This window comes from Denticeps clupeoides, chromosome 13 (assembly GCF_900700375.1).
Source record: "Denticeps clupeoides chromosome 13, fDenClu1.1, whole genome shotgun sequence".
Taxonomy (NCBI): Eukaryota; Metazoa; Chordata; class Actinopteri; order Clupeiformes; family Denticipitidae; genus Denticeps; species Denticeps clupeoides.
The window spans coordinates 21,425,812-21,451,776 of record NC_041719.1 but is presented as its reverse complement, the minus strand read 5'-3'; the positions used below and the strand labels follow the sequence as shown (position 1 = coordinate 21,451,776).

At 41.8% G+C, this 25,965-nt stretch overlaps 1 protein-coding gene across 2 annotated transcripts; it reads left to right on the top strand.

Moving 5' to 3' along the window:
* The first annotated feature begins 9 nt into the window (after positions 1 to 9).
* On the top strand, positions 10 to 25,609 carry LOC114801591 (sulfhydryl oxidase 1-like). 2 transcript variants are annotated; one of them, XM_028999646.1, is made up of 12 exons: positions 10 to 365; positions 8,823 to 8,923; positions 11,118 to 11,166; positions 11,241 to 11,343; positions 11,474 to 11,564; positions 12,505 to 12,650; positions 16,162 to 16,296; positions 16,419 to 16,545; positions 21,231 to 21,353; positions 21,764 to 21,896; positions 22,213 to 22,389; positions 24,487 to 25,609. In XM_028999646.1, the coding sequence occupies exons 1-12, from the start codon at positions 122 to 124 to the stop codon at positions 25,137 to 25,139; spliced, it is 2,082 nt and encodes a 693-aa protein (XP_028855479.1). In that variant the 5' UTR covers positions 10 to 121; the 3' UTR covers positions 25,140 to 25,609. The 2 variants fall into 2 exon arrangements, with proteins under 2 accessions (XP_028855479.1, XP_028855478.1); XM_028999645.1 differs by having other exon boundaries at positions 16,416 to 16,545.
* The last annotated feature ends 356 nt before the right edge of the window (positions 25,610 to 25,965 follow it).

The following is a 25,965-nucleotide window of genomic DNA, read 5'->3' as shown; positions in this document are numbered from 1 at the left end:
AACCATCAAGCCCACTGGTTCTCCTGACCGTCCAGCCTTCAACGCGTTTCGTTAGTACAGTGCGCTCCCGCCTGAGGAGGAGGAGGAAGAGGAGGAAGAGGAGAGAACGTCCCAGCGGAAGATGGCGTGGCGCGGCTGCTCCACACTGCGGCTCCTCCTGATCCGCGCCTGCCTCCTCTGCCCCCTCGCCGCCGAGGCCGGGCTCTACTCCTCCGCCGACCAGGTCGTGCTGCTCACCCCGGACACGGTCGCCTCGGTGCTGCGCAACAACTCGGCCGCGCTGCTGGTGGAGTTCTACGCGTCGTGGTGCGGCCACTGCGTCGCCTTCTCCCCCGTCTGGAAGGCGCTGGCCCGGGACACGAGAGGTCGGTGCTGCAGCTTTACAGCCGCGGGGTCACATGCCGCTCCGGATCAATTCTGCCTTTTACTCACCGGCCGCACCATTCCGCGCTTTTACATTTTCACCGTTCTTTATCTGAGCAGGAAAAACAGCGACACCTGCTGGTGGGATACTGAATTATGAAGGTGTACTAAACTCGTGAATTTTTCCTCTTTAGGAAGGTAAAGCTGGTGGGATACTGAATTATGAAGGTGTACTAAACTCGTGAATTTTTCCTCTTTAAGAAAGTAAAGCTGGTGGGATACTGAATTATGAAGGTGTACTAAACTCGTGAATTTTTCCTCTTTAGGAAGGTAAAGCTGGTGGGATACTGAATTATGAAGGTGTACTAAACTCGTGAATTTTTCCTCTTTAGGAAGGTAAAGCTGGTGGGATACTGAATTATGAAGGTGTACTAAACTCGTGAATTTTTCCTCTTTAGGAAAGTAAAGCTGGTGGGATACTGAATTATGAAGGTGTACTAAACTCGTGAATTTTTCCTCTTTAAGAAAGTAAAGCTGGTGGGATACTGAATTATGAAGGTGTACTAAACTCGTGAATTTTTCCTCTTTAGGAAAGTAAAGCTGGTGGGATACTGAATTATGAAGGTGTACTAAACTCGTGAATTTTTCCTCTTTAGGAAAGTAAAGCTGGTGGGATACTGAATTATGAAGGTGTACTAAACTCGTGAATTTTTCCTCTTTAGGAAGGTAAAGCTGGTGGGATACTGAATTATGAAGGTGTACTAAACTCGTGAATTTTTCCTCTTTAGGAAGGTAAAGCTGTTGTTGTTCTGGTAGCTCTAGACTGTGCTTTTTATTCTAAATGGAATTCTAAAAGACTAATAAACGCATGAATTTTTCCTCTTTAAGAAAGTAAAGCTGGTGGGATACTGAATTATGAAGGTGTACTAAACTCGTGAATTTTTCCTCTTTAGGAAGGTAAAGCTGTTGTTGTTCTGGTAGCTGTAGACTGTGCTTTTTATTCTAAATGGAATTCTAAAAGACTAATAAACGCATGATTTTTTCCTCTTTAAGAAAGTAAAGCTGGTGGGATACTGAATTATGAAGGTGTACTAAACTCGTGAATTTTTCCTCTTTAGGAAGGTAAAGCTGTTGTTGTTCTGGTAGCTGTAGACTGTGCTTTTTATTCTAAATGGAATTATAAAAGACTAATAAACGCATGATTTTTTCCTCTTTAAGAAAGTAAAGCTGGTGGGATACTGAATTATGAAGGTGTACTAAACTCGTGAATTTTTCCTCTTTAGGAAGGTAAAGCTGGTGGGATACTGAATTATGAAGGTGTACTAAACTCGTGAATTTTTCCTCTTTAGGAAGGTAAAGCTGTTGTTGTTCTGGTAGCTCTAGACTGTGCTTTTTATTCTAAATGGAATTCTAAAAGACTAATAAACGCATGAATTTTTCCTCTTTAAGAAAGTAAAGCTGGTGGGATACTGAATTATGAAGGTGTACTAAACTCGTGAATTTTTCCTCTTTAGGAAGGTAAAGCTGTTGTTGTTCTGGTAGCTGTAGACTGTGCTTTTTATTCTAAATGGAATTATGAAAGTGTATTAAACACACTAATTTTTCCTCTTTAAGAAAGTAAAGCTGCTGTTGTTCTGGTAGCTGTAGACTGTGCTTTTTATTCTAAATGGAATTATAAAAGACTAATAAACGCATGATTTTTTCCTCTTTAAAAAAGTAAAGCTGGTGGGATACTGAATTATGAAGGAGTACTAAACTCGTGAATTTTTCCTCTTTAGGAAGGTAAAGCTGGTGGGATACTGAATTATGAAGGTGTACTAAACTCGTGAATTTTTCCTCTTTAGGAAAGTAAAGCTGGTGGGATACTGAATTATGAAGGTGTACTAAACTCGTGAATTTTTCCTCTTTAGGAAGGTAAAGCTGCTGTTGTTCTGGTAGCTGTAGACTGTGCTTTTTATTCTAAATGGAATTATAAAAGTGTATTAAACGCACTAATTTTTCCTCTTTAAGAAAGTAAAGCTGCTGTTGTTCTGGTAGCTGTAGACTGTGCTTTTTATTCTAAATGGAATTATAAAAGACTAATAAACGCATGATTTTTTCCTCTTTAAGAAAGTAAAGCTGGTGGGATACTGAATTATGAAGGTGTACTAAACTCGTGAATTTTTCCTCTTTAGGAAGGTAAAGCTGGTGGGATACTGAATTATGAAGGTGTACTAAACTCGTGAATTTTTCCTCTTTAGGAAGGTAAAGCTGTTGTTGTTCTGGTAGCTCTAGACTGTGCTTTTTATTCTAAATGGAATTCTAAAAGACTAATAAACGCATGAATTTTTCCTCTTTAAGAAAGTAAAGCTGGTGGGATACTGAATTATGAAGGTGTACTAAACTCGTGAATTTTTCCTCTTTAGGAAGGTAAAGCTGTTGTTGTTCTGGTAGCTGTAGACTGTGCTTTTTATTCTAAATGGAATTATGAAAGTGTATTAAACACACAAATTTTTCCTCTTTAAGAAAGTAAAGCTGCTGTTGTTCTGGTAGCTGTAGACTGTGCTTTTTATTCTAAATGGAATTATAAAAGACTAATAAACGCATGATTTTTTCCTCTTTAAGAAAGTAAAGCTGGTGGGATACTGAATTATGAAGGTGTACTAAACTCGTGAATTTTTCCTCTTTAGGAAGGTAAAGCTGGTGGGATACTGAATTATGAAGGTGTACTAAACTCGTGAATTTTTCCTCTTTAGGAAAGTAAAGCTGGTGGGATACTGAATTATGAAGGTGTACTAAACTCGTGAATTTTTCCTCTTTAGGAAGGTAAAGCTGCTGTTGTTCTGGTAGCTGTAGACTGTGCTTTTTATTCTAAATGGAATTATGAAAGTGTATTAAACGCACTAATTTTTCCTCTTTAAGAAAGTAAAGCTGCTGTTGTTCTGGTAGCTGTAGACTGTGCTTTTTATTCTAAATGGAATTATAAAAGACTAATAAACGCATGATTTTTTCCTCTTTAAGAAAGTAAAGCTGGTGGGATACTGAATTATGAACGTGTACTAAACTCGTGAATTTTTCCTCTTTAGGAAGGTAAAGCTGTTGTTGTTCTGGTAGTTGTAGACTGTGCTTTTTATTCTAAATGGAATTATGAAAGTGTATTAAACGCACTAATTTTTCCTCTTTAAGAAAGTAAAGCTGCTGTTGTTCTGGTAGCTGTAGACTGTGCTTTTTATTCTAAATGGAATTATGAAAGTGTATTAAACGCACTAATTTTTCCTCTTTAAGAAAGTAAAGCTGCTGTTGTTCTGGTAGCTGTAGACTGTGCTTTTTATTCTAAATGGAATTATAAAAGACTAATAAACGCATGATTTTTTCCTCTTTAAGAAAGTAAAGCTGGTGGGATACTGAATTATGAACGTGTACTAAACTCGTGAATTTTTCCTCTTTAGGAAGGTAAAGCTGTTGTTGTTCTGGTAGTTGTAGACTGTGCTTTTTATTCTAAATGGAATTATGAAAGTGTATTAAACGCACTAATTTTTCCTCTTTAAGAAAGTAAAGCTGCTGTTGTTCTGGTAGCTGTAGACTGTGCTTTTTATTCTAAATGGAATTATGAAAGTGTATTAAACGCACTAATTTTTCCTCTTTAAGAAAGTAAAGCTGCTGTTGTTCTGGTAGCTGTAGACTGTGCTTTTTATTCTAAATGGAATTATAAAAGACTAATAAACGCATGATTTTTTCCTCTTTAAGAAAGTAAAGCTGGTGGGATACTGAATTATGAACGTGTACTAAACTCGTGAATTTTTCCTCTTTAGGAAGGTAAAGCTGTTGTTGTTCTGGTAGTTGTAGACTGTGCTTTTTATTCTAAATGGAATTATAAAAGACTAATAAACGCATGAATTTTTCCTCTTTAAGAAAGTAAAGCTGGTGGGATACTGAATTATGAAGGTGTACTAAACTCGTGAATTTTTCCTCTTTAGGAAGGTAAAGCTGTTGTTGTTCTGGTAGCTGTAGACTGTGCTTTTTATTCTAAATGGAATTATGAAAGTGTATTAAACACACTAATTTTTCCTCTTTAAGAAAGTAAAGCTGCTGTTGTTCTGGTAGCTGTAGACTGTGCTTTTTATTCTAAATGGAATTATAAAAGTGTATTAAACGCACTAATTTTTCCTCTTTAAGAAAGTAAAGCTGCTGTTGTTCTGGTAGCTGTAGACTGTGCTTTTTATTCTAAATGGAATTATAAAAGACTAATAAACGCATGATTTTTTCCTCTTTAAGAAAGTAAAGCTGGTGGGATACTGAATTATGAAGGTGTACTAAACTCGTGAATTTTTCCTCTTTAGGAAAGTAAAGCTGGTGGGATACTGAATTATGAAGGTGTACTAAACTCGTGAATTTTTCCTCTTTAGGAAAGTAAAGCTGGTGGGATACTGAATTATGAAGGTGTACTAAACTCGTGAATTTTTCCTCTTTAGGAAAGTAAAGCTGGTGGGATACTGAATTATGAAGGTGTACTAAACTCGTGAATTTTTCCTCTTTAGGAAAGTAAAGCTGGTGGGATACTGAATTATGAAGGTGTACTAAACTCGTGAATTTTTCCTCTTTAGGAAGGTAAAGCTGGTGGGATACTGAATTATGAAGGTGTACTAAACTCGTGAATTTTTCCTCTTTAGGAAAGTAAAGCTGGTGGGATACTGAATTATGAAGGTGTACTAAACTCGTGAATTTTTCCTCTTTAGGAAGGTAAAGCTGGTGGGATACTGAATTATGAAGGTGTACTAAACTCGTGAATTTTTCCTCTTTAGGAAAGTAAAGCTGGTGGGATACTGAATTATGAAGGTGTACTAAACTCGTGAATTTTTCCTCTTTAGGAAGGTAAAGCTGTTGTTGTTCTGGTAGTTGTAGACTGTGCTTTTTATTCTAAATGGAATTCTAAAAGACTAATAAACGCATGAATTTTTCCTCTTTAAGAAAGTAAAGCTGGTGGGATACTGAATTATGAAGGTGTACTAAACTCGTGAATTTTTCCTCTTTAGGAAGGTAAAGCTGTTGTTGTTCTGGTAGCTGTAGACTGTGCTTTTTATTCTAAATGGAATTATGAAAGTGTATTAAACACACTAATTTTTCCTCTTTAAGAAAGTAAAGCTGCTGTTGTTCTGGTAGCTGTAGACTGTGCTTTTTATTCTAAATGGAATTATAAAAGTGTATTAAACGCACTAATTTTTCCTCTTTAAGAAAGTAAAGCTGCTGTTGTTCTGGTAGCTGTAGACTGTGCTTTTTATTCTAAATGGAATTATAAAAGACTAATAAACGCATGATTTTTTCCTCTTTAAGAAAGTAAAGCTGGTGGGATACTGAATTATGAACGTGTACTAAACTCGTGAATTTTTCCTCTTTAGGAAGGTAAAGCTGTTGTTGTTCTGGTAGTTGTAGACTGTGCTTTTTATTCTAAATGGAATTATGAAAGTGTATTAAACGCACTAATTTTTCCTCTTTAAGAAAGTAAAGCTGCTGTTGTTCTGGTAGCTGTAGACTGTGCTTTTTATTCTAAATGGAATTATGAAAGTGTATTAAACGCACTAATTTTTCCTCTTTAAGAAAGTAAAGCTGCTGTTGTTCTGGTAGCTGTAGACTGTGCTTTTTATTCTAAATGGAATTATAAAAGACTAATAAACGCATGATTTTTTCCTCTTTAAGAAAGTAAAGCTGGTGGGATACTGAATTATGAACGTGTACTAAACTCGTGAATTTTTCCTCTTTAGGAAGGTAAAGCTGTTGTTGTTCTGGTAGTTGTAGACTGTGCTTTTTATTCTAAATGGAATTATGAAAGTGTATTAAACGCACTAATTTTTCCTCTTTAAGAAAGTAAAGCTGCTGTTGTTCTGGTAGCTGTAGACTGTGCTTTTTATTCTAAATGGAATTATGAAAGTGTATTAAACGCACTAATTTTTCCTCTTTAAGAAAGTAAAGCTGCTGTTGTTCTGGTAGCTGTAGACTGTGCTTTTTATTCTAAATGGAATTATAAAAGACTAATAAACGCATGATTTTTTCCTCTTTAAGAAAGTAAAGCTGGTGGGATACTGAATTATGAACGTGTACTAAACTCGTGAATTTTTCCTCTTTAGGAAGGTAAAGCTGTTGTTGTTCTGGTAGTTGTAGACTGTGCTTTTTATTCTAAATGGAATTATGAAAGTGTATTAAACGCACTAATTTTTCCTCTTAAGAAAGTAAAGCTGCTGTTGTTCTGGTAGCTGTAGACTGTGCTTTTTATTCTAAATGGAATTATAAAAGTGTATTAAACGCACTAATTTTTCCTCTTTAAGAAAGTAAAGCTGCTGTTGTTCTGGTAGCTGTAGACTGTGCTTTTTATTCTAAATGGAATTATAAAAGACTAATAAACGCATGATTTTTTCCTCTTTAAGAAAGTAAAGCTGGTGGGATACTGAATTATGAACGTGTACTAAACTCGTGAATTTTTCCTCTTTAGGAAGGTAAAGCTGTTGTTGTTCTGGTAGTTGTAGACTGTGCTTTTTATTCTAAATGGAATTATAAAAGACTAATAAACGCAAGAATTTTTCCTCTTTAAGAAAGTAAAGCTGGTGGGATACTGAATTATGAAGGTGTACTAAACTCGTGAATTTTTCCTCTTTAGGAAAGTAAAGCTGGTGGGATACTGAATTATGAAGGTGTACTAAACTCGTGAATTTTTCCTCTTTAGGAAAGTAAAGCTGGTGGGATACTGAATTATGAAGGTGTACTAAACTCGTGAATTTTTCCTCTTTAGGAAAGTAAAGCTGGTGGGATACTGAATTATGAAGGTGTACTAAACTCGTGAATTTTTCCTCTTTAGGAAAGTAAAGCTGGTGGGATACTGAATTATGAAGGTGTACTAAACTCGTGAATTTTTCCTCTTTAGGAAAGTAAAGCTGGTGGGATACTGAATTATGAAGGTGTACTAAACTCGTGAATTTTTCCTCTTTAGGAAAGTAAAGCTGGTGGGATACTGAATTATGAACGTGTACTAAACTCATGAATTTTTCCTCTTTAGGAAGGTAAAGCTGTTGTTGTTCTGGTAGCTCTAGACTGTGCTTTTTATTCTAAATGGAATTCTAAAAGACTAATAAACGCATGAATTTTTCCTCTTTAAGAAACTAAAGCTGTTGTGGATCTGGTGTCTGTAGACTTTTTTTTTATTCTAAATGGAATTATGAAAGACTAATAAATGCATGAATTTTTCCTCTTTAAGAAAGTAAAGCTGCTGTTGTTCTGGTAGCTGTAGACTGTGCTTTTTATTTTAAATGGAATTATGAAAGTGTAATAAATGCATACATTTTTCCTCTTTAAGAAAGGAAACCTGTTGTGGATCTGGTGGCTGTTGACTGTGCCTTTTATTTTTAATGGAATTTTGAAAGTGTATTAAACGCATGAATTTTTCCTTTTTAAGGAAGTAAAGCTGTTACGCATCTGGTGGCTGTAGACTGTGCTTTTTTTCTAAATGGTTTCATGAAAGTGTAATAAACACATACATTTTTCTTTTTTATAAAAGTAAAGCTGTTGCAGATCTGCTGGCTGTAGACTGTGTTTTTTATTCTAAATGTATTTACAAATGTCCAATAATTACATTAATTTTTCCTTTTTAAAAAAGTAAAACTGCTGTGGATCTGGTGGCTGAAGACTGTGCTTTTTATTTTAAATGGAATTATGAAAGTGTAATAAATGCATGTATTTTTCCTCTTTAAGAAACTGAAGCTGCCGTGAATCTGGTGGCTGTAGACTGTGCTTTTTATTCTAAATTGAATGATAAAAGTCTAATAAATGCATGAATTTTTCCTCTTTAAGAATGTAAAGCCTGTGTGGATCTGGAGGCTGTAGACTGTGCTTTTTATTCTGATTGAATAATGAAGGTCTAATAAACGCATGAATTTTTCCTGTTTAAGAAAGTAAGGCTGCTGTGAATCTGGTGGCTGTAGACTGTATTTTTTATTCTAAATGGAATTCTGAAAGTGTATTAATTGCATGAATTCTTCCTTTTTAAGAAAGTAAAACTCTTTTGGAACTAGCGTCTATAGACTGTGCCTTTTATTTTAAATGGATTTACAAATGTCTAATAATTACATGAATTTTTCCGCTTTAAAAAGCAAATCTTTAGCGGATCTGGTGGCTGTAGACTGTTTGTTCTTCAAAATGGAATCATTAAGTGTAATAAACACATTCATTTTTCTTCTTTAAAAATTAAAGATGTTGTGCATCTGGTGGCTTTTTTGTGCTTTTTTGTCTAAATGGAATTATGAGTCTATTAATTGCTTGAATTCTTCTTTTTTAACAAAGTAAATCTCTTTTGGAACTGGTGTCTATAGACTGTGCTTTTTTTTTCTTTAAAAAATTCATTAAAACTGCCATGAATCTGGTGGCTGTAGACTATGTTTTTCATTCTAAATGGATTTATGAAAGTGTAACAAACGCATGAATTTTTCTTTTTTAAGAATGGAAACCTGCTGTGGATCTGGTGGCTATAGACTGTGCTTTTGAAGAAAACAGCAGAGTCTGTCGCGATTTTGGTATCGCTGGTTATCCCTCCCTCAAGGTAAAGTTGCATTTGCTTCATGAATCATTTAAGCAGAAGTTTATATGTAGTTGATTGTGCTGCTTGTGATACTTTGTGATAAGCTTTTATAAAATTATTATTAAGAAATAAAATATAAGAAATTAATGTAATTTACTGAACTCATTCTGTCAACCAATTAAAATGGTGAAACAAATCATGAATATTCATTTGTACATTGTCTGAATACATATGGGCATTTTGGACATGCTGGTTGACACAACGGTAGTAAGTGGAGTTTTAACCAGGGTCTTCTTGATCAGAGGCAAGTATCTTAACCACCAGGCCACTACCACCACACCCAGTGTCCAACAGTGTAAAGTTAATGTTCTCTCATACTGGTCACTGGAAGTTTAACATGGTAAAAAACACTCTGAGGGTATGAAATTAAGAATTGTTGCTCTACATAGAGAAGTCCTGTGATATAAGAAGATACCAACAACTTGAAACTGAGCTTCAGCACAGTGGCCTAGACCATACAGCAGTTTAACTGCACAGGTTCCTCACTATGGTCCACCAAAGAAATTGAGAGCACGTGCTCAGCATCATATCAAGAGATAGCATTGCTGCAGAGGTTGAAGGGGTAGGGGGGGGTGTCAGTCATCAGACCATACACTGCATCAAATTGGTTTTTCCAGAAGGAAGCATCTTCTAAAGATGATGCACAAGAAAACCCATAAACAGTTTGCTGAAGACAATCAGACTAAGACACGCATGTGCATCAAGTGTGTGTGGCAGCACTCGGGTGAGGAGAAGACAAGTGTGTCTGGCCTACTGTCGGATATGGTGCTGGGAGTGTCATGGTTTGGGGCTGCATGAGTGATGAACATGAATGCCAACATGTACTGTGACATAAAAAAGGAAAGCCTGATCCCATCCCATTTACATTTACATTTAAAGCATTTATCAGACGCCCTTATCCAGAGCGACTTACAATCAGTAGTTACAGGGACAGTCTCCCTGGAGCAACTTAGGGTTAAGTGTCTTGCTCAGGGACACAATGGTAGTAAGTGGGACTTGAACCTGGGTCTTCTGGTTCATAGGCGAGTGTGTTACCCACTAGGCTACTACCATCCCCTCAGTACTAGTCTGCAGGGCAGTAATTTAACCCAATAATGACCCTAAACACTCCTCCGAGGTGAATACTGCCTTGCTATAGAGACTGAGGATAAAGATGTTGGGTTGGCCAAGCATGTCTCCAGACCTAAACCCTATAGAATCTGTGCTGGCATCCTCAAACAGAAGGTGGAGGAGCGCAAGGTTGATAACATCCACCAACTAAGATTCCAGTGGCAACCTGTGAAATTCTAGTGAGGTTGAGGTTGAAGTTTATTGTCATATGTACAAAGTACAGCGTACAGAGCACAATGAAATTCTTACTTGAAAACCTCTCCCACGTAGACAGAACATAGATCATGATACATAGAAGACAAAGTGCAGAAGCAATAAATAATAAGTCACAGAAGGGTGAATATATATATATATATATGTTGCATAAGTTGCATGGGTTCAAATCCCACTTACTACCATTGTGTCCCTGAGCAAGACACTTAACCCTAAGTTGCTCCAGGGGGGACTGTCCCTGTAACTACTGATTGTAAGTCACTCTGGATAAGGGCGTCTGATAAATGCTGTAAATGTAAATGTAAATGTGAATATATATAAGTTGCATATATAAGTGAACGCCATGCCCAAGAGAATAAAGGTCATACAAAATATTGAAGCTTTGGGCACAATTTGTACATTTTCACTTAGGGTCGTACTTACCTTTGTTGCCATTGGTTTAGACACTAATGTCTGTGTGTTTTAGTTATTTACACTGTTATACACTGAAGATGACACACTGATACAATATAAAGGACAGTAGTCAGCGCTAAATATATACAGAAATGTACAGTATATGTATAATGCAAAGCGTTCAGTTCATTAGGCCCATGCTCACTGTACAAATAACACCAGTGTTGTGTGGGTGGGAAACCAAACAGAAGTAGAAAATGCCTTTACGTCCGAACATGTTTTAGGTTTTATGGCATATTATTGCCCAGTAGTTTCCCTGTAAACACAATAGTTACCTGTTGGCACAGTATTTTTTTTGTAAAAAGAATCTGACACTCAGTTGGACAACAAAATATAAAGAGTTGACCTTTCATATCTTCTCTGCTTTTCATGTCTGCAGTTCTTCCCTGCGCACTCCGGTAGTGACTCAAAGGGCTCAGATATCAAAGGTGATGAGGTTTATTTTATTCCATTTACCATGAAATGTTCAGTTTGTCAGTTGTAAGTGCTTCAATGTCAGCAGGTTTCCCACGTGATGTGCTGGGTTTGCGCCACCTGATCATCAGAAAGATAGAGGAGCACCATGACTCCTGGCCTCCTGCTTGCCCCCCATTGGAAGCTGCCAGGTCTGTCTGGTGACTCCTTCATACAAATAGAAAGCCTAAAGAGGAGAGTAGAGTAGAGTTGAGCTGAGCATGTTGGACTGCCAGCCATAGTCTGAGTTGTATTCATGTTCTGGTTTTTGTGTTTTCACAGTAAGGCTGAAATTGACTCCACTGTTCAGACTAACAGCATGGAGTACCTGGCTCTGGTGTTTGAGACTGAGGACTCTTACGTGGGAAGGGAGGTGGGTCTTTCATAGATAAATGTTGGAATTCTTGACCAATGATCTGTGCTCCAGGTTGGTAAAACGCTCAATAGCATCTCCTCAGCTTTGTGCCTCTGAGTTCTGGCCCCTTTATGTTTAAAGAACCCTTTTGAGGATAATATATTATGAGGATAATAAATGCTACCAATCAGTGACATTCGCTGTGGACATGAAAAAGGTGGAAGAAGCGTTGGACAGCATGGTAAGGTCACTTTAATGTGATCCAAACCATGCAGCTGAAATTGGGAAATAAACCTTGTCGTATTTTGTTGCGCCTTTGCCTTGAAATGACACGATTAAGCGCATTATCGCTCTATTCCATTCCCATCAGGCTGCACCTTGACTTCTGATGTTTAGACCCAGCCTACATGGGCCGATGTGCTTCCTCTCCACTGGCAGCAGGCGACTCCATTTCCGCTTTTCTTGCTATGTTGCATAATCGTTCATCTGGCTGTTGCTATAATTGGTGGCCCATACATTTTGATACAGATTTTTTGGTTTTGTATTTTGAGAAACTTTCCTAGATTGGGCTGTATTAGTATCCATGCATCAGATTCAAAGGAATACTAAAGTAGTCTACTGGATGTAGAGGTCAGTTGCATATTACAGGAATACATTTGTTCATTAGTGGGTGCAGCTCTACTGAATACAGATACTGAGGCAGAGCGAACAGGAAACATGCAGGATCCATGTCCACTGCACCTCCAAAGGTCTGAGCAGTCCTCTTATTGCAGGAATATTGCTCATGTTTGTTGATTGGACTGGGCAATCTAAGTATGTGCAGGATCTCTTTTATCTTTAAGTAAAAATGTCAGGTCTAGTCATATATTGAAAGTCATAAATGTTAATGGGAACCTAAGTTGAGCATTTTCTGTAGTTTCTGAGTGAACTGTTTCTGTTTACCTGTCTGTATTTGCAGGTAACTCTTGACCTCCTGCAGTTCAGCAACATTACAGTTCGCAGGGTGTTGAAATCTGAACGTGAACTGGTCTCCGAACTGGAGGTGACGGACTTTCCCTCCTGCTACCTGCGCCGCCGCGACAGCAACTTCACCCGCCTCCACGTGTGAGTGTGTGTGCGTTGTAAATATCTGCAGGTTCACTCTTTCCTTTACTGCTGGTACCGTGACTGTGTTGCCCCACATCACACGACCCCAATGCAGCTCAAATCTGGTCTCTCAAACTAAAAAATGCTCTGACAATGTTCCTCAGCAGCATAGACCATTAAAACTCCAAATATCAAATAAACTACAAAATGCCAAGATGAATGGAAATCAACATAAACTACAGTTGAGGGAAAAGGCATTTCACAGCTTTACACTTAATATATTCTGAAATGTTGAAATTTTATGCCAAATTTGCATGTCATAATTGCTTTGTTCTCTTTTCCTAAAAAAATAAAAAGGGCATTTATTTGAATCAATTCCTAATGATTTACAGTTCTGTTAAAACGTATGTTTGTTTAGAAATATCCTTGCTTTTTCTTTAATACAAATGTAAAAAAAAAATTACATTTGGGGAAGTGGAAACAGACCCGTAATCAGAAGGTTGCCGGTTCGAATCTCCAACCTCCAAGGTGCCACTGAGCAAAGCACCGTCCCCACACACTGCTCCCCGGGCACCTTTCATGACCGCCCACTGCTCAGCAAGGTGATGGTTAAAAGCAGAGGACACATTTCATGGTAGTAAGTGGGGTTTGAACCTGGGACGTCTGGTTTATAGGCGGGTGTTTCAACCGCTAGGCTATTACCACCTCTTAATAGATTAATTTCTAAAGAAGCTTTTAAAATGACATCTGATTAACGAGTACAAGATTCCATTGGAACTCAAGACTAATATTTGCTTATAAAGTTCCTCACAATATGTATTAACAGGAATTTCCAGTTATTATAGTCATAATCAATATTATTATTCATTTTATGTCTTCTTTTTTTCCTCCAGTTAGTTTCCCATGACATTTCTAAATGACTTTTGGAAAGTGGTGTAGTTTGAAGTCTTGTGGAGGCTGTGATATTGGATTCCGCCGCTTCTAAAGTGTATGAGCCCTGAATTTCTAGAGGAACCTGTTTCCAGAACCAGAACACTCAGAATTTATTCTCAAATCCTAGTTGGTGCATTGATTTCCATTGCATATCAACGAGGGCCTTTTGTTCTGCATATTATATAATATTTCTTGCCTTTACATGGGAGGCACTGAGTTTTGTGTGAATATTAATTTTCTTCTGCCATAAACACAACACATCTGGAGCGTTGGTATTCCAGGGTTACAGCGCTACTTCTGGAAAGTCGTGAAGCTCTTGCAGAAGGGGGTGTGTGTGTGACTGGACAGCATATGGATGTATTTTAATATGATCTGAATGGCTTTGGTTTGGTTGGGAGCTCTTCTGTAGCGAGGCACGTTGGATATGCAGCCATTGTTCCATCTCGGGCCTGCGTTTCATTATTATGCACAAGTATTTATTAAAATTCTTCAAAACATCTGGCCTCTTAATGGGATCATAAAATTCTAATCTTTGTAATTCTTCATTACCATAATGCTGGGAGACTGAGTTCTCGCCCCATGCACCAACCTGCTGTTTTACTTTGTCTGAAAAACTTGGCATGCTGGTGGGGTCTTTCTGTTGTCGCTGACGAACGTAGAGAAATGATTTATGGATGATTTATTTATTCACTCTCCCTGGTGTTTGGGGGGGATTTTAATTTCTTGCTCAGGAACAAAGACTCTCCTTTCTGTGTAGCCTCACCTGCCAAAGCTGCAGCAGCAACAGATGGTGTCCTGTTGAAGCCGAACGTGTGATTGATCGGTGGCCGGTGGGAGTCCCCCCAGGTGCAGGTGGTGCCTGTCCAACCCTCATAAGCAGCATCATAAATGACCCCCTAAAATCTTATGTCTTTCCTAGCAGCAGAGTGCAATAATCATGCAAATGTGCAAAGAGCCTCTGATTAGCCACGGTGATGTTCTTTCATTATTGTTTTGTGATTTCTCTCTGTAATAAGCTGCAAAGGTATCATTAAGTTATTATATTTGGCATGTAAAATGTACAGTACAGGCCAACAGTTTAACACACCTTCTCATTCAACATGTTTTCTTTATTTACATGACCATTTGCGTTAGTAGATTCTCACTGAAGGCATCAGAACTATGAATGAACACATGTGGAGTTCTGTACTTAACAAAAAAAGGTGAAATAAGTGAAAACATGTTTTATATTCTAGTTTCTTTGCTCTGGTTACTGCTTTGCACACTCTTGGCATTCTCTCGATGAGCTTCAAGAGGTCGTCACCTGAAATGCTTCTCCAACAGTCTTGAAGGAGTTCCCAGAGGTGTTTAGCACTTGTTGGTCCAGCTCACCCCAAACCATCTGGATTGGGTTCAGGTCCGGTGACTGTGGAGGTCAGGTCTCCACTTTTTGTTAAGTACAGAACTCCACATGTGTTCATTCATAGTTCTGATGCCTTCAGTGAGAATCTACCAACGTAAATGGTCATGAAGATAAAGAACACACGTTGAATGAGAAGGTGTCCAGACTTTTGTCCTGTACTGTAAATGTATGTTTGATTATATGTGGCCTCACACCTCCAAAGTTGTGACTAGGAATCCCAGTTCAAGCCGTGTGTTGTTCTGCCAACTGACTGTAGTTGTGTGTGTGTGCGTGTGTTAGGACAGTTAGTGAGTGTGTGATTACATGGTCACTAACTGCAGTGGGTTCTTTAATTGTAAGACAGTGACTGTGGGTTAACTTGTGAAAGTGGGAAGCGAAAATACACATTTCCTCAAACTGACCTTCCTTCATTCTAATCAAATAGCTTGGTGTAGCACACACACACTGAGTTGTTGTTAATATTGTGGTACCATCATGTCAGAAGTTGTTTTCCTGATCATTTTTACTAAATATGAATAATTGTGTAGTGCTGCAACTGATTACCTTGGAAGTCGACTAATCTCTCAGCTGCTTTTCGATTAGTCAGCTGCTTCCTTACCCAATTTGGTTCATGTCTGTCCACATGTCAATGTTATCCTGTTGTTCAGGGTTTGCTGTAACATACCTTCCCATTACAAATTAAAATAATGACTTATGAAACGTATGAATGAAAAAATTATGCCTGATAACTTTTTTGTCTGTTTTGTTTGCTTTGTCCAAAATAAGGATTCAAATATAATTTTACATTCAATTAATACTTAAAATAAAGCTCAAGTTGTCAGCTGGCTTCAATTTTAGATGATCGTTCAACATGGGTCATGTTTCATAATGAACAAAAAATAAGACTGGGTGGGACATTTACATTTCCAGCATTTACCAGACGCCCTTATCCAGAGCGACTTACAATCAGTAGTTACAGGGACAGTCCCCCCCTGGAGACACTCAGGGTTAAGTGTCTTTCTCAGGGACACAATGGTAGTAGGTGGGATTTGATCCTGGGTCTTCTGGTTCATAGGCGAGTGTGTTACCCACTAGGCTACTACCAGTGAGACCTTGCAGCATAGTGTATGAAAAGGATCAACTAATCATTTCCATGCATTCATAAATCATATGTTTTCTCTTCTGCTCTGCTGACTGTTTTGTTTCCTGGTTCAGGCTCAACGAGGCTCGAACCTTCTACTCTTACGCCCTCCAAAGGCTGCCAGGTGTGGTGCGCTCAGGGAAGTCCAAGCCAGTGACCTCTGACCTGTTACAAAATGGCACACAGGTGCAATGGAGGCCATTTGACCGGTAATCCATGCACAGATTTCTGGGTGAAAATCCGCACACAGTCGAATTTCAAATGTTTTTGTGTGTGCAGCATGGTGGTAGTGCATGTATGCTATAATATATAACATGTATTTGTGTAGAAGTGGTGTGTACATGTCTGATCTGGAGTCAGCCCTGCACTACTCCCTTCGTGTGGAGGTGGCAGCCCGTTCTGTCATCGCTGGGCCAGCACTGGATGCGCTCAGAAGCTACATCTCTGTTCTGGCCAAGGTGAATTTCTTCTCTCTCTCTCTCTCTCTCTCTCTCTCTCTCATGAGAGAACGCTGGACCCTGTACCACAAGAACTGTGCTGTCGGATCAGTGTTAGTCTCTTTATAGACCAGTAGAGGGAGAGGGAGCCACTGAATGAAGGATTATACTAATCCCAGTGGTACGGCATTTTATCATATCAATCATATGCAATGTGAATTAAGAACATTTCAATACAAAAAAATTTCTGCTCCATATTCTTCAGTATTGTACAGCCGTTTATTTCCTTTTTAAAGGGAATAGTTTGCAATTCTGTACAGACAATCTGTGCTGCAAAAATTTCTCAGATTATTGACATAAAATTATATATATTAAATACATATACTTTCTGAACATTTATGTGGTTTACAACAAGAAAGTGAGTAAATTTTTACACAGTTCCTCCCAGTTGATTGGGGTGGGGGGTAGAATATATGACATATTTGAAATAATACATTACTAGGACAGTTTGTTGGAATGTGGCATGAGGAGTTATTTGTGTGTGCAGGTAAAATTGAACACTTTTGATGTCCCCATCCCTGTGATTATGAAGCCACAGTCGGGACAGGGCTGCCTTTGATTGGCTCCAGGACAATGACCTCGCCAGCCCTCTTGCTTATTGGCTTTGCATCAGACGGAGCCGTCGCACCAATCTCTGTGATTATTTCCAACTCTCTGGGGACTGGGGGCTGACTGCAGCCTGCCTCCCCATTAACTCCAGCTTCTTTAGTCAATACGTCCAAACTCCCTGCGGTGCCGCGGCCCGTCCCGCCTCCGTCCCATAGGGCAGCCATGACAGACGGCCGGGAAGCAGCTATTCATACCAGGGAGGGCTGTTTAACCCTCAGTGGCAGGTTAAAAATCCCACGTTACAGAACATGCTTTGATCAACAGTGCAATATATATATTCATAAATAAAAATGACTTTATTCAATGGCAATTGCTTTTAACAGGAAAGTGTACATTTTATCTATTTCATTTGAATATATTTTTGGGTGAAAATATACGAATTAAAATATTGTTCCTAATGAAATATCAATGTAATTTTTGTTCCTTCTGTTGGGTGGCCTGGAAGTGTTGGGGCAGGAATTTATTAATGTTGCAATATACAGCAGCTAGAAGTGAAGATCCTTCTGGACCTTTTTTATTGGTCGTGCCGTGTGGCTTTACATGTGTGTTAAGTTCAGATGTATTTTTTAAACATGAATTTTAGGATTAAAGAAGTGGATCTTTGATGCATGAGAGTATTACAAAGGGTTTTCGGATTAGCGTTCTATCCTACTTTCTAGAAAGAAGCTTCCCAGAGAGAATAAAAAACTGTGTTCTTAAGAGCGTGGATGATGGGACTGAGCCGGGATTCAGGCCTTACTTGCCCCCGACGGTGCAGGGAGCAGGCCTGGTGGCCACCAGTGGCTCCTACTCAGTGGCATGTATATTGGTCCCCATGGTTGGATAAAGCAGGATTAAAAGAAAGAAAAAAGGCTTGACAGATGCATTCTTTTTGAACATCTTCCCTCAGAGACTGGTCTCTCAAGTGCTGATGCTAATTGGATTTGAGATGACATATTGCCGGGGTGAAGTGGATTGTCATGGTCCTGAGAGATGGGGGCGGGGCAGGCGCGGCGTGTGTTGTAACAGTGACCCTGAGCGAGCCCCCGCCTGAATGAAATCAACCTGCCAGCGTTGGTCTCGGCCGTCCAGAGGGGCACATGGCCGCCACACAGATGCCGTTAGCTGATGAGGAATAAAGCTCTTTTGTCTCCAGTGCATCACACGTCTTATCTGCAGATGAAATCAAATGGCAGCTAATGAGCTTTGGCTCCTGGTTAGACGGGAGCCCAGCAGCCCTCTGCCGGCCCTAAACCAATTTAACCCTCCGTGGCGCATTGTCCTGTGCACCTGCACCGCAGCATCGCGCTGCCGTAGTGAAAAGCCCAGCAGAGCGACATGTCGGAACAAATCAAAGCGGAATAGGGGAGTCGGGGTTAAGTAAATCTTCAGGAGCCTTTTTAAGTGAACACTTTTAATGGAGATCCCATTACAGTGGGATGAAAAGAACACCCAAGTGCACAGTGGACAGATGGTGGGAGCAAATTGAAAAGTCAGTGGCACAAATAAAAGAAAGGGAAAAAGATAACCTCCTCCAGCAAAGATGTTGTGGACCTGTCTGCCCACCCTGTCGTCCATGGTCCCTCTGTCTCTCTCTCTCTCTCTCTCTCTCTCTCTCTCTCATTTAATAATGGGTGTCCCGCAATGAATGTAAAGGCTGCTGTTCTGGCCTGATTCCAGGCTGAATCCTCATCCACTTCACTCTCGTCTGTAGATGTGTCTTCAAATATGATGTCCCTGTTTCATCTCTCATAGATTTATGTCTTAACATGAGACTAAAATTAAGGACTGGGTATTAAAATTGGTTTCATGGGGTATATGACCAGTATAATGACCAAACACAAGACTCAGTCATAGAACTGATTATATTTGGAAATATTAGTGCTCTGGGTACAGTGTGAAATCTGATCTTTTTTGATGTATGCAGTGCAGCTCTCAAGGATTCTTACACCAGAACCAACCAGTTTCTTACACAAACTGTCTATAATCTGGATATGGGTGGTTTTTTAAGAAGTTGCTGATCCAGTACTGGAGTCTGCAGGCCATGTTTAAAAGGAGAAACCTGTTTGTCTGTCTGTCTGTCTGTCTGCCTGTCTGTCTACCTGTCTGTCTACCTACCTACCTGCCTGTCTGTCTGTCTGCCTGTCTGTGTACCTGCCTGTCTGTCTGTCTGTCTGTCTGCCTGTCTACCTGCCTGTCTGTCTGTCTGTCTGTCTGTCTGTCTGTCTGCCTGTCTACCTGCCTGTCTGTCTACCTACCTGTCTGTCTGTCTACCTGCCTGTCTGCCTGTCTGTCTGTCTGCCTGTCTACCTGCCTGTCTGTCTGTCTGCCTGTCTGTCTGTCTGCCTGCCTGTCTGTCTACCTGCCTGTCTGTCTGCCTGCCTGTCTGTCTACCTACCTGCCTGTCTGTCTGTCTGCCTGTCTGTCTACCTACCTACCTGCCTGTCTGTCTGTCTGCCTGTCTACCTGCCTGTCTGTCTGTCTGCCTGTCTACCTGCCTGTCTGTCTGTCTGCCTGTCTGTCTGTCTGTCTACCTGCTTGTCTGTCTGTCTACCTGTCTACCTACCTGTCTACCTGCCTGTCTACCTGCTTGTCTGTCTGTCTACCTGTCTGCCTGCCTGTCTACCTACCTGTCTGCCTGTCTACCTACCTGTCTACCTGCCTGCCTGTCTGTCTACCTACCTACCTACCTGCCTGTCTGTCTGTCTGCCTGTCTGTCTGCCTGTCTGTCTGTCTGCCTGTCTACCTGCCTGTCTGCCTGTCTACCTGCCTGTCTGTCTGTCTGCCTGCCTGTCTGTCTACCTACCTGTCTGTCTGTCTACCTGTCTACCTGCCTGTCTGTCTGCCTGTCTGTCTGTCTGTCTACCTACCTGTCTGTCTGCCTGTCTGTCTGTCTGTCTGTCTGCCTGTCTACCTGCCTGTCTGTCTGCCTGTCTGTCTGTCTACCTGTCTGCCTGTCTACCTGCCTGTCTGTCTGCCTGTCTGTCTGTCTACCTACCTGTCTGTCTGCCTGTCTGTCTGTCTGCCTGTCTACCTGCCTGTCTGTCTGTCTGTCTGCCTGTCTGTCTGTCTACCTGCTTGTCTGTCTGTCTACCTGTCTACCTGCCTGTCTACCTGCTTGTCTGTCTGTCTACCTGTCTGCCTGCCTGTCTACCTGCCTGTCTGCCTGTCTACCTGCCTGTCTGTCTGTCTACCTGCTTGTCTGTCTGTCTACCTGTCTACCTACCTGTCTGCCTGTCTACCTGCCTGTCTGTCTGCCTGTCTGTCTGTCTACCTACCTGTCTGTCTGCCTGTCTGTCTGTCTGCCTGTCTACCTGCCTGTCTGTCTGTCTGTCTGCCTGTCTGTCTGTCTACCTGCTTGTCTGTCTGTCTACCTGTCTACCTGCCTGTCTACCTGCTTGTCTGTCTGTCTACCTGTCTGCCTGCCTGTCTACCTACCTGTCTGCCTGTCTACCTACCTGTCTACCTGCCTGTCTGTCTGTCTACCTGCTTGTCTGTCTGTCTACCTGTCTACCTACCTGTCTGCCTGTCTACCTGCTTGTCTGTCTACCTACCTGTCTGTCTGTCTACCTGTCTACCTGCCTGTCTACCTGCTTGTCTGTCTGTCTACCTGTCTACCTGCTTGTCTGTCTGTCTACCTGTCTACCTGCTTGTCTGTCTGTCTACCTACCTGTCTGTCTGTCTACCTGTCTACCTGTCTGTCTGTCTGTCTGTCTACCTGCCTGTCTACCTACCTGTCTACCTGTCTGCCTGCCTGTCTGCCTGTCTACCTGCAGCTGTTGAGATTGAATGGTTGGTGTGTGATTCTGTTGTGAGGTAAACATGGGCGGTTGCCATGACTTCCCAGCATTATTCAGGCCTTTCCGAGTTTATTTCTGTCTCATGCTCAGCTACTGTTGCTATAGCGATGGGCTCGAACAGGAAGTGACAACATGAGTGAAATGTGCTGCATTTGTTTCCAAATCTTCTGTCAAGCTGATCTGTCAGCGTGTGGATTTCCTGCGTGTGAATGTTGATGCCTGCAGCAGAAGGACCTTCTCCTGTCTGCTCCTGTGCAGAACTTTCCGGGACGGCCGATGGTGAAGCGGAAGCTCCAGTCTCTGGACGCGTGGATGAAGAGTTGGGAGGAGGGTGAGCTGCCCTACTCCAGCCTGAGAGCAGCTCTGGACCAGAGCAACCAGGTGGGCCTGAACCAGCAGCAGTCATATCATTACAAATAGATTTCATAAAACCCTGCAAATAATGCAAAGTGGCATGTAATACTTCTGAAGGTCATTAAATGAAATGTCAATATTTCATATGGTAACTTGGTGTGTTTTCTAACTGAAAACTAACTGTTGTAATAGTAAAATGATGGTGAATATGGTGAATATGGCTCACGTGCCTGTAGTCACATGAACTGCTCCAGTCGTTTAGAGACATCATTAGCCTTTAGTCGCCTAATCAATGAATCAATTGGCTGCTGGCAAACTGTAATTCAGAACCCCCCAAGGAAATGACCCCCCACCCGCCACACACACACACAGATGCAGCAACAGGATGTTTGTTTGTCTGGAGAACGAGAAGAATTTAAACTGACTCTTGTCGGTAGACGGCGGCGCTGCCCCGGGGGGTACGGTGGGTGGGCTGCCAGGGCTCCAGGCCTCATTTCCGGGGATATCCCTGCTCCGTGTGGACCCTCTTCCACCTGCTCACCGTGCAGGCCCTGGAGACTGGAAGCTCAGGTATGAACTCTGCGCCCGGGAACTAAAGGACTTAGTTTAGATTAGCGGAATCTGAGGGTGCAGCGACACAGGGAGGTCTTCTCTCCCAGGGGTTAATCCCGGGGTTTAAAGCCTGGATGGGGGGCCGTCCATCTGTGCCCTGCAGCCCCCAATTTGCCGCTTTGGCACGACAGCACATGAAAGTTGAACGGAAGTTCTCACAGCGTGCAAATATGGAGTATTATAGAGTATTATTTAGAAGAATAATTCTGCGTGATGACATTGTTAATCCTGGCTGGCGTGGCGAGCCGTGTGATGGTCTTCATGTCTCCTGCAGGGCCTCTGGAAGTACTTTGGACCATGAGACGTTATATGCACAACTTCTTTGGCTGCCGGTACTGCTCCACTCATTTTGAGCAGATGGCCGAGGAGAACATGGACAGCGTCTCCATGCTCTCAGAAGCAGTCATCTGGCTGTGGGCAAGACACAACCAAGTCAACAACCGACTGGCAGGTGAGGACATTCAATCAAGTGACAAGACGTGAAAAATCAGCCCAGCTTAGACATGGAACAGGCATCAGAACTGAATCTAAAGCAGTCACCTCAGAAACGTGCTTGAGACGGAGACTCTCTTCAGTTCCTTTAAGATGCTTCCTACTGATGTATGAACATTTAGAGGATTATGTGTTGGATGCTACCTCCATATGGTGGAAGATGATCAGACTCCACCAACACGCTCAGTTCAGATGTTGGTGGCCGGACTGCTGGGGTGGGCCTCACTTGCTGCCATCGTGTCCCTGAGCAAGACACTTAACCCTGAGTGTCTCCAGGGGGGACTGTCCCTGTCACTACTGATTGTAAGGCGCTTTGTTAAATGTTGTATATGTAGGGTCTCCTGCACAGTCCTGCCCCCCCTAATTTTCCTCTCATTTGGAGATCATTCCAACAGAAGAGTTTTTGTGAACCAGGTGCATGTTGGGACAGGGTGTCCTTTTTCTGCTCAGTAATCTCCTGGAGCAGACAGCAGCTGCTGGGGTCCAGCTCTCCATGTCTGTCTTCTTAAGATTAGCACTCAACCTGCAGCCACGCCCTCAGCCCTTTTTCTTGAAGAGGGCGTCAACTCTTTTATCTTGTGGCTGCTCACAAAGTTGCTTATCTATTAGTCCAGAAGAAGATTTGTAGTGTTTCTATTATTCATAAGTGATATGTGGTGTGAGATTCCATCATGACAGTCCTCTGGTGGAGGAAAATTGTCTCTCATTATCACTTCAGATGGTTCATTGACTTAAACTCCAGACTGCGCTCTCTCCTCACTGTTCCTGTCTGCAGGGTCGGGAGAGACTCGTGGACAATTAGATGGGATGTCCTTGCATGTCCCTGCTGCATCTCCTCTCTAGTCCTCCGGAGAGCATTTCCTATCAGGTGTCCCTGTCAACCCTCCCACCCCCACTGCAGCACATCTCCAGAGACTCATTTCCTCCGCTTGACAATTGACATGGCAACAGTGTCACACCCCAGCAGCCTGGTGTGGAATTCCCAGCGGGCTGGTGACAGCAGGTGGCACACGCCGTGGCGGCAGCAGCAGACACGCCCCCGGGTCTGGGTGGTGGGGGGCTTGTTGGGATGAGGTGCAGGCCAGGGTGGGTTTGCTTGGTTGGATTATGGCAAGGAATCACAGTATCTCTCACTCTCCTTCTCATCCATCCATCCTGATGACTGGTTCTCCTTCCCCAGGGGCAGCCTGTGTCTCTTTAGCAGCTACATCCCCCTCTCTCTCACACACACACACACACACACACACACACTCATTCACTGCAGCCCGTTTCAGAGGAAGGAGGCATAAAAAACATTTTTTAAAACAGCTACACTATTCATTTAATACACATACAGCAGTAGTTACAGGGACGCACTGCTAGTACCCGGGGACTCCCCTTCATGTTGACCCGGGGACTCATGTTGCATTTTTCTGTATACGTTTCTGTATACGCTGAACTGCTGCGGGACGGAGGGAGGAACGGAAATTGACAATGACCCACTGCTCTACACACACACACACACACACACACACACACACACACAAACAAACGTGTATAGTCAAAGTGTATCAGCAGCGACACACAATTTATTAGCTGAGGCTCCTTTTGGGAACCTTAAAGAAAATATGTAAAGTAAAAAAATGTAATTTATTAAAAGGAAGCAGCCGCCTCGTGAGGCACTTTGCTTTCATATTCAATTTGCAGATTGTACTGCCTCAATAAAAGGTTTTGGAGAAATATCATCCTGTGTGTGTGTGTGTGTGTGTGTGTGTGTGTGTGTGTGTGTATCAGTAGCTTGTCCTCTTAAACCACATCTATTATGTCTACACACTTCCCCATGGGACATCGTGCAAGCTCATTGATCATGACCAGATCCTGTCATACAGACACGTGCACACACACACACACACACACACACACACACACACGAGGCGGAGATGTCACCTCTGCATACTGGAAATGTGAAATCTGCTGTAATCAATAATGTTGAAAATCCCACGAGGACAATGAATTCTTTTACAATGTGCTTTTTTGTGCATTTACCCAGCCACCTCCTCTCTGGTCCCCTCTGCAGGTGATCTGAGTGAAGACCCCCACTTCCCCAAGATCCAGTGGCCTCCTCCAGACCAGTGCCGGGAATGCCACGGTGTGAAAGGTGGTGGTGAACATGCCTGGAACCAGGCTCAGGTGCTGGCCTTCCTGCGCAGCCATTACTCTGCACAGCACCTCAACATGACGTATCTGGAGAAGGAGGTGGAGGTGCTGGAGGTGCTGGAGCAACCACAGGAGCACGGAAAGCGGAGCCCAGGTAGGAACGGCAGGGAGACGCCGGACCCCGCGCCGCCAGAGCAGGAGGAAGAGGAAGTCCAGAAGCCCGCGCTGCCCCGCCTCCGCCGCTCCAGCATCGTCAGCCTCAGAATGCGGGAGCGTCCGCCAGACGACATCGTGGACCTGGACTCCTTCATCAGCGAGCACTACAAAGCCAAGGCCGTCCACAGAGCCCCGCTTTCCGGCCGCATCCGCCAGGTGGACCTCCAGCCTGGGGACCTGGACCCGGGACGGGGAGCCCGGCGCTGGATGACCGTACTGCTAGGGTCGGGTTTCTCTGGCCTGGACGTCAGCCTGTGTGTCCTCTTCTACCTGCTGTCCACCATGTGCCTGTTGGGAATGTACCTCTGCTTCAAACTGCGCTGCAGACTGCGGAGAACCAAGGTGGCGCTGCCATGAGCTCCGTCACACTCGCACACAAAAGGAGCTCTTTAGGAGCTTCTCAATATGTGGCGCTGTCATTTCAAATATGACGTTTTATGGGTGCAGTGCCTTTATGTAGAGACCATGATGCCCAATGATGGAATATATATTTACTCTTAACAACATTTCTGTAGTTTGGGATCAGTGGTTTTTAATGTCATTTTTTATTTCTAGTGATTATATTTCTACAATGCATACACGTGCTTTTGCATTCGTTCTATTTCTAATTTCATAATATATGAATTGAAATGTAACTCTGACTACTGTAATACAGACTTCCTGCAGTATGCAGACTTGTTTAGAAAAATTCAAAATTCTTCTTGCTTCATAATGCAAAATGCATAATTCATAATGCTTCTACAATGATGGTCATTTGGGGGGGGTTTACAATACTGTTTTTGTCTGAAATGTGGAGTTAAATGTTTAAGTTGACTAGTATGACCTGAGGCTGCTTTGCTTGAATGAATTCAGTACAATTATTTTTGCTATGAACATGTTTTTGAGCTGATTTTATTCTGTTAATAAAATGACGTTTAGAATCACTAAATGCACTGCCTTACTTTTTGAGTTATGTCATATATTGCTGAATCTTAAAAGTAATGACATTTGCTATTTAACCCACATCTGTCAACAACCAAGCTTATTTAGCAGCTAAATAATGCCGTATTAGCCGTAAATTTTACGGCTAATAATGCCGTAAACCCTGAACTCCTTTTCACAGTGACTGCTGCAATGTAGCTTTTATGCCACAAATATTCACAAGCGTCCATGAGACGCTCTGCATATTCAGTGTCATCAGATT

Excerpts from the sequence above, each read along its gene's own strand:
- LOC114801591 (XM_028999645.1), top strand. The coding sequence starts at position 122 with ATGGCGTGGCGCGGCTGCTCCACACTGCGGCTCCTCCTGATCCGCGCC. Across the intron at positions 366-8,822 it reads GCTGGCCCGGGACACGAGAG|AATGGAAACCTGCTGTGGAT; the intron begins GTCGGTGCTGCA and ends TTCTTTTTTAAG. Across the intron at positions 11,565-12,504 it reads ACTCTTACGTGGGAAGGGAG|GTAACTCTTGACCTCCTGCA; the intron begins GTGGGTCTTTCA and ends CTGTATTTGCAG.